Genomic DNA, 15,157 nt, shown 5'->3' on the forward strand with positions numbered 1-15,157 from the left:
GAGAAGAGTCTCTGGGTTTATACAGAAGTAGATTCAAGATCTTAGAGAAAAATGGAGACCCAGCTTATGAGAGAAGGAAGCAGATACTGACACAGATCCACCTCCTCTTGTGGAAAATAATCTTAGATGCTCTTAATCGGGCTGGGGGACATGCCCCACCCCCACCCCATTTCTTACAAACACTTAAGGCAGAACCGAAAGTGCCTGCTTTCACCGGAGGGCCACTTGTGGTTTCCCGCCCTCAGCTCACTGCTTGGGAGGGCCTCTCAGCTGCTTCTCATAACATAAGTGACTTTGGTTTCTCGGCCACAACTGAGTGAAGGGCAGAAGGAACCTGCCCTGGCAACAGCCTCCCACCATTCAGAAGACCCAGCCGTGCTGAGCGCTGAGCCTAGCAGCTGCTTGGGGAGGCACTGGTGCTCCCTGGCTCCCCAGTCATGTCCTGGCAGATCCCTGCAGTGGTGATGTTCTTCATGGCTCTGGTTGGTGAGTGACACACATGACCTTCCATGGTGACCCCACCGTATCTGGTCCTATTAAATGTAAATTCGTTCTAGTTCCAGTGACCAAGGTGGGACAGAGCAGACTGGAAATAGCTGTAGTGACTTTAGTTACTGTGGGTATTTGACTTGGGACTGTCTTTTTATTACTCTACATGTGGAGCACACTTCATTGTTTCCCAAAGGCTTCCATGGTTTGGATTGTTTTCCATGAGTCAGGCAGAGTAGGTGTCAACCCAGGAAGATAGAGACACTGCCTGTGGTTCCCAAATGGGTTCTAGGCATCTGATTAGGGAGAGTTTGTAGAAATCACTCCCATTTAAGAGGTGAAGAACTGAGCCAGGACTTAAAAATGGGGCTTTTGCCACACACTCTGGGGAAAGTATGTCACGCTTTGTTTTTTCTGCCTTTCTCAAATGAAGTGCTACATTTATATTATGTAACAATAAGTTGTGAAGATGAATGAGATGTGGTTGACAAACTGCCCCATCTCAGAAGGATGTAAGCCAGGGCATCAGAGATTTATTTTTCAATTGCAAGGATTTCAGATCAGAGAGACTGTCTAGGAAGCTAAGCTTTTAATGATCCTTTTATGTCCCTATCCCCTGCTTTCACCAGGAGCGTTTTCTCCCTGGGACACAGGGTCCTCTTATGTACTTCATAAAGCTTGCTTGTTGATTCACAATTCCTTATACTACCACTGACTTGAACGTGTAAGGGAACTAGCTCTGTCCACATGGCCCCACTAACGTGCTCAAATGGGGACACACCTGCACTGGAGTGTAACCCAAATCATCGTGAAAGTTGGGTGAAGAGTCAGGCCAGCTGCCCTAATCCAGGCTGTTTTCCTTTCAGAATTAGAGTTTCACATTCTTTGGGAGGCAAAAATGGAAAGTCATTATTATGATTAACAGAACAAACTAATAAAAAACCATAAGTTCTCCGTGTAGTAGGAGCCCTTAGTGAGCAATGTGTGGGCAAAATTTCAATGGCTGGCAGGTGACTGGGGGATTCAAGAATGCAATGAGTGTGTGATAAATGCCCAGGCAGGTGGAGGGGAAATGCCCACATTGCCCTTTCCTCTCTGAGCTGCACATTCTTAGAGGTGAACACAGGCACTCAGCTAACAAATCGGGGTCCCTGTTCTACACTTATGCACTACGCTCCTACATGCATATATTCAAGAAATACTTGCTTAATTGGGTATGAGCAAAAAGCATTAGACATTTTGCTTGGAGAGACATAGCTTTTAAGTAAGCTTACTGTGTAATCTTTTTCCAGTCACTTTGCTTCCCTGATCTCAAATTCTTCCCCTGTAAAATAAGGGGATTTAAGTTGGTATCAATCAAATTTAGGTTCAGTTGCACACAAGAGACCAGCTCCAAATAGTGAATTAAACAAGATGAATGTTTGTTTCCCTCTTAAGTGAAAATGAGTCAAGAAGAAGTCAGAGCAGGTGTGTGGGGACTCATTCTCATGGACCCACCACCCTATGTATGACCTCCACCTTCAAGACCTCCTCACAGCTCTCATCTGCAGAGCTCTAGCCATCACATACAACTTGCAGGCTGATAGAAGGAGGAAACAGGAAGGCAACAGAGAGGCCCCAGGAATGACTGAGCTCCCTTCGAGCAGCTTTCCCAGAAGGTCCACATGACCCTACCTCTTCTACTGCTTTGGCCTGAACTCAGTCACACATTTCTATCTTTCCCATCTGGAAAAGAGGCTTGGAGATGAATTCCAAGCAGTAAGCACTGAACTTCAACTCATGGTTCTATTTACAAAGGAAAAAGGAGAGACTGAATTTTGAGAGAGTCAGCCAGCAGTCTCCCAACACAGGGCCGGAGTCCCTTGTGTTCAAAGGTTCTCTTTGAGTCTCAAGTCCCCCAGAAAGTTAACAGAGATAGGATTTGCATCTTTTTGCTAAATGCTCTAAGACTAAACTGTGAAACTGTGAGCAGAATCTTGCCAAGGGCTGACCCCTACTGCCCCACACATCCAGAAACAGTCTTCCATGCCTCATATTGCTTCTGCTGCCCAGGGAGGTGCCAGAGAAAGTGCTTGGGCATTATACCCAGTTCCCTGCCCCTAGATGTGGCCCCTGGGGCTCCATTTACTCTCCAGCTGTGTTCCTTACAGCTGTGCAAAGTGTAGCTTCCAAAACCCACCAGGCCCACTCCCTGCTGGCCTTCCACCTATCCCTCCTCCCCACACTCTCCCTTGTTCCCTTCATGTTGACCCCCTTGCTGTTCTGCAGACATGCCAGGCTCTGAGGCCCCTGTGCCTTTGCACAAACTCTTCCTCTTGCCTGTAGGATGCCATCTGCTCTCTTGTCTGGCTGAAGAACTTCTTCTGTTAGATTCCCCACCTCACCCCATAGCACTCAGAGGGCCTGCTTCAATAATAACCCCTGTCACACTGAGGTGTGTAGTCCATTTTTGTATCTGCCTCACAGGTTTGGAGCCGCTAAGAATAAAGACCTGCCTCCAGTACCTGGCCAGGAGCTTGGCTCAGTGTAATCTCCCATACAGCCGTTGAATTGGGTGTGGCAGGGAAACCAAACTAAGGCTCTCTAGGAAGGCCCAACTGACTGGGAAATACCTAGAGAAGTAGTACTTGTGTGGCCACTGGCTTTCCCAGGGCCCGGTTGATGGGTTATCTTTCAGATCCTCCTGTGAGCTGTAGGGAAATCCAAACCTTCTCACACCACTTGCTGCAGCTCACCATCTAGAGGGGTGAAGACTCTAGGGTACTCATTTTCTGAGTCTCTTGAATCCTGGAGAGGAGATGCTCAGGTTCTGGGAGTGAGAGCCTGGCAAATCAATGTGCAGATTTCAGGTTGTGTTCTTTTGAGCAGGAGTAAGGGTCAGAGATTCTGAGTTATGCCCTGCCCTTGCTTCTGCCTACTTCCCTCTTTGTGGGTCTCAGAGAACTTAACTAAACCTCTAGGGGTCAAAGAACCCATTTAAAAACTATGACCCAATTTTGACAAAGATTGGGCATATATGTGTGGTCATAAACATAGATATTGTAAAAACAGAGTATTTTTCCGAGTGTTATTTCCTTGAGTACCTAACAAACTTATGAAGTTTCTTGGACATATTTCAATGCACAGCAGAGCTACCCCTGTCATATTTCCGTCTTATCATCGGCCCATCTTATATACCTCACACTCCTATGAGGAAAGGAGGAGAGGGGCTAGATTGGAGAAGGCGAATATAAGAACAGTATCTCCCAGAGTTGTTTAGTTGTAACACACTGTCACTTTTTGTCCTGTCACCTACCAGCCCCAGGCATCTGTTCACCACAAAGGCATGTATCATACGGAGACGCCATCACTTCCGGGCACCTCACAGAGATTTCCTGTACACCAAGCACACTTGGCAGGGTGCCATGAGTGTTCTTCTCCTGTTTGGGGTGCTGTGCATTCATGAATAGCCAATGTGTTTTTTCCCTTTATTTGAGCTCATTCATCACTACTGAGAGAGGAGTTCTAATTGTATTATCAGGAAGGTTCCCCCTTTGAAAGTGTGTGCTACTCAGTTAAGGAAATTCTACTCAATTGAAAAGATTTACTTTAGCTCATAAGCATAAGGTAAACACAGTGGGATTTTATCAAGGACCTAATCATCCAGGAGAGCAAAAGGCAGGTGGTTCTCAATCTCCCAGAGTTCTCTGGAGCAATCTTTGCTTTTTACTACAGACATTCCTAGACACCATGTCTGGGAGTGAATTCTATTTCTCCATCATAATACTATGATCCTAATGGGATTCCTATTGGGTTCTTGACCCAGGAAACAGCAACTCAGATTTAGCCCAAATGAATTGTGAAGATAAATCTTCAACAACTGTCAACCTTCATAATAATCTTGAATGGAGAAACCTTGCCCCAGGTTCTACAATATGGGCAGAAAGGCTCCACAGGGAGTGATTTTACAAAGATTTGCAAAGCAAATCTACAACCCAGAAAATCAGTTGATATAACTCTCAAATATTATACATTTCAGTTGTCTAAGTAAAGCTTTTGGAAACAGAAAAGACTCAAGAGACTCTTTAGTAATAGTCTCAAGTAACTTAATGTCATTAATAATGTCTTTTACAAACCAGCTGTGCAGAAATAATTGATAAGTGTTACTACTGGACTTACAGTTAGCCTTTTCTTCTGGAAAATGATCACTGTTTTAGCATGTGGGTCTTTGAAAGCCTCACTAAGGACCACCATGATGCAGGTTTGGTGAACTGGGGTCACTGAAGGGGCACCCTACTCTTCTTCTCTCCTCTGCTTTTGTCTCTTCTCTCACTGTTCTTCCCAGGGATACACACTACCTCCACCCATCCACAGATCCAAGGGCAGGCTTTGCTTCAGACAGGGGCTTGGGTCTAAAGCTCCAAAATTTACTAGTTGGACAATTATGGTCAAGTTAATAGAAATTTCTAAAATTGAGTTTCCTCATCTGAAAAACAGAAAGATTAGTACCTGTCAAAGGGTTTTTGAGAAGAGTTGATGAAAGATAACCCTTGATCTGAGGTCTGCCATGTAGTAAGTGGCTTGTAGATTTATTGCTATTATTATGGGGAAAGTACCAACTTAGAAATATATTGGATGAAAAAGAGAGAGAGTAAAGGAGTTTGTGGATGATTTTTATTAGATATGAAATTCGGGACTCTATAAACACCAGCATAGAACAATCTTTCCATTTTCCCTGTGTTTTTCCAAGTCACTGCCTGACACTGGGCAGCTCCCACTCCAGTGAGTGAAAATACAAAGGGTAAACACCTTGAAACCATAGCACTGAAGAGACAGCACCATCTCTCAGTGCACCTGATCGTAAGCTCTCCTGAGACATCATCACACTCGTCCACTTTCGGGTTTGTTCTGTGCCTGAAGGAGACAAGGACAGAACTTTTCTGGTTGAAAAAGAGCCAGAGGCCTTTGGCCCTGAAGGGTGACCTGGGAGAGAACCTATGACAATAAAGCACATTCTAGGTCTGCTTAATAGTTCAGAAAGGCTTTTACTCAAATCACCTTGTTTGAGCCTTCTAATAATCATAGGAGGAGGGTGATCCAGCGGTTAAGAGTCCACTTTGCAATACAGGGGACGTGGTTTTGATCCCTGATTGGGAAACCAAGATGGGGTGCCACAACCAAGACCCGAAGAAGCCAAATAAACATATGAATAATGCTAGGAGCTCTACAGTGTTATAACCGCCACTGACACATTCTGTTATTTATTCATTCATTCTGTAACCACTAAATACCTTCAATGCACAAGCCCTGGTGGTAGGAAAAAAAAAAACAACCCACAGCTCCCACCTTGAGGTTGCCTTTAACCTAGTGGGAGAGATGCACAATCTATAAACATATAATCAGGGCCAAGCTTATGGCTAAATATTTGAATGCCATCCCCTTATATCATTACAAGTTGTGATTAGTGCAGTGAGGGCAATGAAAATAACACTATGATGGAGAATTTGGGAACGGGGAGCTGTTCTATGTGGGGAGGGCAGGGAAGACTCTTTAAGGAGCCAACATTTAAGCCAAACTGTGAAGGACACGCACACCAGATATATCAGAGCCTTTATGGGTTAATTTAATTTCTTAGCTGGAAAAGACTGGACCACTCTAAAGGGTTAAGTAAGGGAATGATAGAAATTGGGCTACAATTAGAAAACTGATGGCAAGATAAAAATGGAAGGGAACTGAATCTCTAGTCATTGGAGGCAGTTATGCATAGATTGGCTGAACACATGACAAAATATCCAACAGCAAAATTCACACATTAGATTAGGGTTTGTATTAAATAATCTTTAAGGCCCCTCTCAAGCCTGGGATTCTATGATTCTATGAAAACTGTACAAGTCTGAGCAGATCTTTATTCCTGTTATTCAAGCTGCCCCAGCTCTGTCAGATCATCCCAGCAATATCCTACCCAGGAACACACTCTGCCCAGGAACTGTCCAGATTCATGTCTGAAGATGGAAGATGAAGTGACATTGACACTCAGATATCTAGCTGAGCATGCTCTCTGGGGTGTTAGTACCACACCCCGTACAGACAAAAGGAAAGAATATCTCCAGTACGATCATGGATGACAGCCTTGTGTAACTCAGTGAAGCTGTGAGCCATGCCATACAGGGCCACCCAAGATGGACGGGTCATGGTGGAGAGTTCTGACAAAATGCGATCCGCTGGAGAAGGGAATGGCAAACCACTTCGATATCCTTGCTTCAAAAACCCCAGTATGATCACAATCCTGTAAAAACATGGATGCAATCAAAATGTTAAAATTGTGACCTCGTGGAAGAATTTTGAGTGATGTTCACTTCACCATTCTATCCTTGTAAATTTTCCCCAGATCTAAAAAATGCATGTTAATTTTAATGAAACATTAAAGTGGGAGTGGGGAGGGACTAACAAATGTGAGCTATTAGTTGGTATATTAACATTTTTTTTCTAATTTGTAGCGATTTGGTATTATGACAGTCATTATAACAGTCACATGCAAGCAAAAGTGTTTCCAGAAATCACAGGTTATTCTTCACCTACAACAGGACAGGCCACAGTAAAACCTTCTCTCCTCCAACCAACTAACTACGTGCCTCACAAAACTGCAGCAGCAAGATCGACAGATGGTCACGTCACCTCTCAGACAGTTGCCAAAACATCCAGCTCTGAGACCCTAACCACAAACACAACCATAGAAGTTCTAGCAACAACTTCCCCAGTAACTACAAAGAGCACCCTACCAACCACTCCAACAACCCACACCCTAGTCACAACCCTGGCCACACCCAACAAGTCACACGTGACTTTTCCAGTCACTGAGGCTAAAGTTGGCCTCAGTGTAGGTCCCAGTTCACCACCAGTCACCGTCAACCCAACAGCTCACACCACTGGAAATAGGCCATCGACTGCCAGCCACACAACTGGGAAAACCACCCAACTCAGTAACCAGACCACCCTTCCAGCAACTTTGTCCACCTCACCACACAACATCACAACCAGTCAGAAACCTACTCAACCCACCCACACCCCAGGCCCAACCACAGCCACATACAACACCACCCAAACGGCCTCGCCTGCCACCATAGCTCCCAGGCCCACCCTTGCACCACAGCCATTGTCACCCAAGACGGGAATTTATCAAGTTCACAATGGAAGCAAGCTGTGTATCAAAGCAGAGATGGGGATACAGCTGACGGTTCAAGACTCCGTGTCGGTAAGTCGGAGCCATAGGACCATAACAACGGCTTCAAAAAGTTTGAGTGAGAGTGCCTCACTAAAAACGAACATTCCCCTGCATCCTGTATCTTGTAATGAAACAGATATTTGCAAGTTCCTTTCTCCAAGGTCCTCTATTAAGAGAACCTGTTTTAGAATACCTGTAAAAATAGACACTGATACAGTGACTGTATGAACAAAGGAAAGCACACACCGAAATTTTAAGTATGCACATTCCTCACTTTTAGCCAGCATGGGCAGAGTGTGGGGTATGTCCAGCATTGACCCCAGCCTGGCCCTGTCCCTCTGGATGACATTCAAGCCTCAACAACTTTCCTGTGAAATGAGAGGTTTGCATTCAATGGTTGTTCCAACCACCTGTGACATGAATACGAAAAATCCAGATTAATGAGAAGATTGGTTGGAGGTATTGGGGGTGAGGGGTTAAGATTATTTGACTTACTGAAAGAATCACTATAAAAATTCTTCCTATTTTACACCATTTTTGTGATTGCAAGTAAAACTTCCACATTCAGGTTTTTATTTGAAACAAAAGTTCAGCAAAACATTTCCTGTAGTGTCCAGCATGTTTGACTGAACAAAAATTAAATTTCACATAGTTTATCAAGAATACAGCTGCCACAAATTATCTCTCAAGGAACTCCTCACTGTGAGAGCACTCTTTCATTTAAAAAAAAATCTTAACAGATTGGAAATGAGAGGTGTCTTCCAGGGACTTTGAAATTCCCCAGTGAAAACCCACTAGCCTCGAGTTTCAGACTCCTTTCTAGCCTGTGTTTCTGGTCTCCCAACTAAAGTGTTCTCTTCATTGAGCCCATCTATTTTATTTGGTTTAGGTCTTTTCACCTCAGAAATACTTCAACATCGACCCCAATGCAACTCAAGCCTCTGGAAACTGTGGCTCCCGAAAATCCAACCTCCTTTTGAATTTCCAGGGCGGCTTTGTGAATCTCACATTTACCAAGGTGAGGCTGAGATCCTTACATGAACAGGCTCTAGCATTTCTTTCCCTGCCCACCCCCAGCCCTGTCTCTCCCCGCCAGGGCCAGTGGTGCAATCCCACGCTTCACTTTAAATTCCAGAGGAAATAGACATCAAAGCCTTTTGAGATGTTCTCTGATAAGAATGAGGGTCATGGAGATGGAGAGGAGGCAAGTGTTGACATCTTCTGTTTGCTCTCTCCCCTCTTCAGCCTCCTCTGTGCAGCCCAAGAAGGGCTTTGATGCCTCTCGGTGGGGTTGGGGGGGAACTTGGCCTCCGGGGGGGAACTTGGCCTCAGGGAACCTGACCATAGTGCCCTATGCAAACCATCCAAAGGAGGAAGTTATACCAATGAACAGACCTACAGAAATTTCCAGTGGGCACAATATGCAGTATTACTCTAACACCAAAGTCAAATGTCATAGAAGGCAAAATTCAGGGACTAACCAGGAGCTGGGTTTTCTAGGCTGTATCCTGGAAGGGAGTAGACAACAGAGTATAGAGGAAGAGCATGGTCATGAGGTCAGAGTCTTGACTACCAGTTTGACTCTGTTACTGTTCTGCTTTTGACATCAGGCAGGCAACTTAATCTGTTTGAGTTTTTTGTTTTATTTTTTTATCATTTGAAAAATGGGAGAAAGGAATTAAAGATTACTCCTGTAAAGAGCTTGATCCAATACATAGAAAGTGGATGTGCACTAGCTGGTAGCTATGGTTACAGTGACTGAAATGGGCAAATGTCTTGGGCACACAGTGATGGTCATTCCCCCTCTCAAAGGAGAGACTCTTTCTGATTGCCCGCATGTCTCTTACAGGCCAAGAGGATCCTAGCAGCTGGGACTTGGTGCAGGTCTCTTTCTTACCTGTCTAACTGACCCCTGAAGTTAGAGGGTCTTTGTTAGCAGATCTTAGAGAGCAATGAGCACAGACTTTGGGATCGGACAAATCAAGATTGACTTTTAGTCATAAAACTTACTAGCTGCATGACCTTGGACAGTTTGGGGCATATTTCCTTGTCTATAGAATGGAACTAGTTATAGCTACTTAGTGGGACCCTTGGGAGAATTAGAAATGGCGTTTGTAAACCAGCCTTAGCTATGCCCCCGGAGAAGGCAAAAAATCTCAAAGAAAGTAAAAGTTCCACCACTCTTAGCCTTCCGGGGAATTTCTGCATTTGAAAAAAAGTTACTTGGCTGTGCTGAGTCTTAGTTGTGGTATGTGGGATCTTTGGTTCCCCCACCAGGGGTCGAACCAGGTCCCCACCATTGGGAGTGCAGGGTCTTTACCACTGGATCACCAGGGAAGTCCCAGTTTCTGCATTTTAAAAGAGAAGTTGTTTCAGCCAAAGTGGTGGCCACAAATCCCAAGATTACAGGGGCTAAACATAGACCTTGATGTATGTTTAGTCTTAGTTGTAAAGTAGTTGAAGTAGCGAAAAAGTAAAAATATCTTTTGTCTTGAAACAGACAATCTTTATTTTTTATTTTCCCACTTTTGGTGAAGACTTCATTTTCCATTAAATCTGTATGAGGAAAATGTTAGAGTATGTGTGAGGTGACAAGCAGCAGCCTCAGTAGTGAGGGGACGAGAAGGACAGGTCAGGAGCTCCGGTCCTCCCCAGAGGGGACAGCCAGGGCTGAGGAGGCTGGTGGCAGGGCTGGCATCTAGCCCTGGGGACTGTCACTGTCTTTTATGGTGAGCGTTCATTCTGGATGGTGAGGTGTCCTGAATGGCCACCACTCTACTGTGCCAGTTAAATATTTTACATATCACCTCTATCAGGTGGTAATGACAGACCAGTGTTGCCAGTGTTCAAGAGAAGGCAGAAATCCAGATTTTTAATAAAAGCACATGACTTTTTAAGTTAGCAACACATTTTTAAAAAACTGAACACTGTTGACCCAATGAAACACAGTTGTAGGCCTGTGTTTTGGCCTCAGGACCCTGACACTGTGCCTTCTGCCCCAACAGGTGAACTATGTGAAATGCCTTTAGGCAGGAAAGTCTAGATTCTTCTGCAAGAGAAACGCGCTCAACACTGCAGTCACTTTTCACTTGTTGCTACCCTCTACGCCAGTGCTTCTCAACAGCAGCAGTATTAACACTTGGGTTAATACAATGAGTCTTTGCAGTGGGGGCTGTCCTGTGCTTTGTGGGTTGTTGAGTAACATCCCTAGCCGACACCTACTAAATGCCAGTAGCAACACCCAACCCCAGCTATGACAATCCAAAATGTCTCCAGACATCACTAAATGTCCCCCAAGGGGCAAAATCTAGAGAAAAAGAGAGCCTTAAAAAAATAGGAATACATGTTAGTAATAACATTTTTGTTGTTCAGTTGCTCAGTCATGTCAGACTCTTTGCGACCCCTAGCATGCCAGGCTTCCCTCCCTGTCCTTCAGCATATCCTGGAGTTTGCTCAAACTCATGTCCGTTGAGTCAGTGATGCCATCTAACCATCTAGTCCTCTGTCATCCCCTTCTCTTCCTGCCTTCAATCTATCCCAGCATCAGGGTCTTTTCCAATGAGTCAGTTCTTCACGTCAGGTGGCCACGGTATTGAGCTTCAGCTTCAGTCCTTCCAGTAAATATTCAGGGTTGATTTCTTTTAGAATGGACTGGTTGGATCTCCTTGCAATCCAAGGAACTCTCAAGAGTCTTCTCCAACACCACAGTTCAAAAGCATCAATGGTGAGCTGAGCTTTGGTGCTCAGCCTTCTTTACGGTTCAACTCTCACATCCATAAATAGATTTTATAAAAGAAAACCAAGTTGTAGGATGATAAATAGATGCTGATTAGCAAGACTGATTTTTCAGCCAGTTTATCAATAATAAGAGTTTACTGAGCACCTACTTTGTCCCCAACACTGAGCTAGACATAACGGGAGAAATAAAAGAAATATAGGTAATAGTTTGAGATTTCAGATCACATACAATAACTCATAATTTTTAAAATTGAACACTGCCAGCTACAGAAACATAAAGAAAAACCCCTCCTAGGAGGGAAGTTGTTGTTGATGTTGTTCAGTCAAGACTACTTATCTGTATCATGTCTGTGTGACCATGGACAAATCAACAGCTGTCTCTCTGAACCTGTTTTCTCAAGATAGTGCTGCTATGAATTGGGCTGGTGTACGTGAAAGAGCTGAGCAGGATATCTGGCCCATTTAGGGTCAGGACAGGTGGTTTTCCTTTCTTATTTCTGTTTCATTTTTTAAAGAACTGAAACCCTTTCCATGTCAATGTCTCATTTGATTAAGATGACATGCTGAGAGTTGTTCAAACTCTTCAGCTGCAAGATAAATGTATCTCCTCTCACCCTCTACTACCCACAATTTCCTTCCTGCTCAGGATTGTTTGTTTTAAAAACAACACATCTTTCAGTAACTCTGTGTAGAGTTTATGTTTCTGTTCTCAGTACTATCCCTTTCTCACCCACCTGGTTTGAAGGGCAATATGAGCCTTCAGCACTGACTCTGGGACCTGGAAGAAACCAGGCACCCAGAGGGAGGAGCCCCAGGGCGACACAGTGTTAGCCATCGAGGCGTGGACAATGAAGAATGCCCAACCACCTGGTGTTTCCCCTCAGCCTTTTGGGGCATTAGGAGCTGTCTTAGCTTACAGCTTCCTGAGAACTGTTATCAGCATTTATATGTTAACCCCCTCAGGGGGCGCTGTTCAGAACGTCCCAAGTGGGTGGCCCACCATTCCTGTCATGCTTTCCCTTGTGGGGTTCCCTCTGCCTGGAATGCCCCTCCCACCCCTAATTCATCCTTTGAGATGAAATATCAATTCATCTTCACCCTAGGAAGTCTCCCCACCTCAATCGCCACCTCCATCCCAGGTAAACTGGGACACTTCCCTCTCTTGGTTTCTGGACCCTCCATATATCCCCTGACCTCCACTAATGCACTTGCCACACATTTTGCCATCTTGAAGGCAAGATTTTTACTTATTCACACTCTTCAGTGCTCAGCCCTGACTTTACATATAGTGTGTGCTTATGCTTAGTCACTCAGTCCTGTCCAACTCTTTGCAACCCTTTGGACTGTAGCCTGCCAGGTTCCTCTGTCCATGGGATTTTTCAGGCAAGAATACTGGAGTGGATTGCCACTTCCTCCTCCAGGGGATCTTCCTGACCCAGGGATCAAACCTGTGTCTCCTGCGTTGTGGGCAGATTCTTTATCCTCTGAGCCATCAAGGAGGTCCTTATACACAGTATATCTTTACCAAATGTTTGATGAAAGAATGAATCAATATGGAGTAAATCTAAACTTCACAGAGAACTTTGAGCCAAGGGGTCAAAAAGTAAATTAGCACCTCTGTGTAAACAGCCTCTTTAGCTTTTGTGACATTCAGAGTAGAGATTTCTTTCTTTCTTTTTTTTCCGTTTAATTTTTTATTTTATATTGGAGTATAGTTGACTAACAATGTTGTGTTAGTTTCAAGTGTACAGCAAAAACATTCAGTTGTACACATACATGTATCTATTCTTTTTCAAATTCTTGTCCCATTTAGGTTATTACATAATGAGCAGAATTCCCTCTGCTACACAGTAGATCCTTGTTGGTTATCTGTTTTAAATATAGTAGTGAGTACACGTCAATCCCAAACTTCCTAAATATCACCCCATCTGTCCCATGGTAACCATACCTTGAGCAAAAGGGCCCTGATTGATGTTCACATCCTGAACATCTGTGATTGTGAAACTCCCATGATAGAATTTGCAGAAGTTGAGGAGAGGACCCTGGGCATCACAGTCATTGGTATGCTGCCTTCCTGGGCAGGCTTGACAGACTGGCTTTCTCTGGACCCTGTCCTTTGCTAAGGAGGATGTTTAACTTCCTTGAGCTAAAGTCTTTCTGATGAGATATTGCAGAATTCTCTTTTTGATGAGATATTGCAGTGACACTGACAGTGAGGAGACACATTGTCAGCAGCCATTGGTTGAGTAGTGAGATGGTTCTTTAGCAAGTGATTCATTCAAATGGACATGCTGTAGGTGCTATAGTACCATACTTGGCTCTTAGGAGTCCTTGGCCCTCTTTTGTCAATGCTGATAGGTACACACAGGCTTTTTACTTTGTCTTCAAGAATCTGTCATGGTAGATATTTGTCATTCTTTAGCCTCAACCCCAAATGAGAAACCATCTGGCAGAGACAAACCTGATGGGTGACAAAGGAGAAAGCAGACATTATAAATTGAATAATGTGTGGTATATAATTTCCCTTGGGCTTTGGGTTAACACCTGCTTGAAGCTCTCAACCTACTCTGCATCCCCACTGCTCTTCTCTGCATTCACCCCGTCCCCCATCACTAAGAGCTGAAGTTTCAGCCAGGTTCTTTAATCCACAGGGCTAGCTAAGCTTAGCTCACCAGCTTGTTCTCTCTTTCTGTTGGTGGTGGATCTGAGCTTTAGGATATAGATAAAAATTATCCTTTGAGCTCAGTGAGAGAGGTTTACTGGGAAGGGAAAATCTTTTTGTTAACAATGCTAGTTAAAATTTGAATGGAGACTTTGTGATCAGTTTTTTACATGATTCCTTCATTTAGTCTTCACATCAACCTAAGATGTGAGGATTACTGTTGCCTATTACTATTGTCCCCATTCTTCTATTGAGTAAGTAAAAAATTAAATGTTTGGAATGTTCACAAAGATTCAACAACTCAAACTAGGTTACATGGGAACAAAGACATATTTTTAAAATAATATTTAAAAATTCTTAGCAACACTTTATTCTCCCAAATAGGAGATTCATCGCTCTAACATTTCATAGCCAACCAATGTATTCAGCAACCTTGTATTTTACTCATGGTATAGCCCAGGAGTCAACAAACTACGCTTCCCCCCAACCAAATCCAGCCCACAACTGAAAAAATGTATGGTCCACAAGCTGAGAATGGATTTTACATTTTTTATGGTTGGGGGGAAAAATGAAAATTCTATGACACATGGAAATCATATAAGATTCAAATTTTCAGTGTCCATAAATGAAGTTTACTTTTGGAATATGGCCACACTTATTTGAGTATATGTCATCTACAGCTGCTTTTGTGCTAGAATGGTAGAGTTGAGTGGCTGCTACAGAGAACCACGAAGCCTAAAATATTTACCATATGGCTCTTTACAACGGAAAAAAAAAAACAAAACTTTCCAACCCCTCATATAGAATAAACTTCAGCCCTGTTACCATTCAAATTAGGCCACATTCTGAATTTTCAAAAAAAATGCTTTGCTCCAGTTTAAATGAAAGATAATTTTATTTTCTTTAACACCACTCCACAGAAAAAGTGGGTACCATGATCTAAATAAGACTCATTCAATATTGGCAGCATACATTATATAAAACTTGAAATCTCAAGGAAACTAAACATTCCTCTGATGTTTTGTTTATATAAATTTGCCAAACACATGTTATTCCTTCACTGTGAA

The 15,157-nt window shown here is 43.6% G+C and overlaps 1 protein-coding gene across 3 annotated transcripts in view; it reads left to right on the forward strand.

Moving 5' to 3' along the window:
- Positions 1–286: 286 nt before the first annotated feature.
- The window catches only part of LAMP3 (lysosomal associated membrane protein 3), a 31,667-nt gene continuing 16,796 nt past the window's right edge, over positions 287–15,157 (forward strand). Inside the window, exons 1-3 of one of the 3 annotated variants that reach the window (XM_019959096.2) lie at positions 287–486; positions 6,966–7,720; positions 8,580–8,708. In XM_019959096.2, the coding sequence (XP_019814655.2) occupies positions 438–486; positions 6,966–7,720; positions 8,580–8,708 (933 nt within the window). In that variant the 5' untranslated portion in view covers positions 287–437. The remainder of the gene's footprint in view (positions 487–6,965; positions 7,721–8,579; positions 8,709–15,157) is intronic. The other 2 variants (XM_019959090.2, XM_019959103.2) reach the window with 2 other exon arrangements.

The sequence above is a fragment of the Bos indicus genome, chromosome 1 (genome assembly GCF_029378745.1).
Source record: "Bos indicus isolate NIAB-ARS_2022 breed Sahiwal x Tharparkar chromosome 1, NIAB-ARS_B.indTharparkar_mat_pri_1.0, whole genome shotgun sequence".
Taxonomy (NCBI): domain Eukaryota; kingdom Metazoa; phylum Chordata; class Mammalia; order Artiodactyla; family Bovidae; genus Bos; species Bos indicus.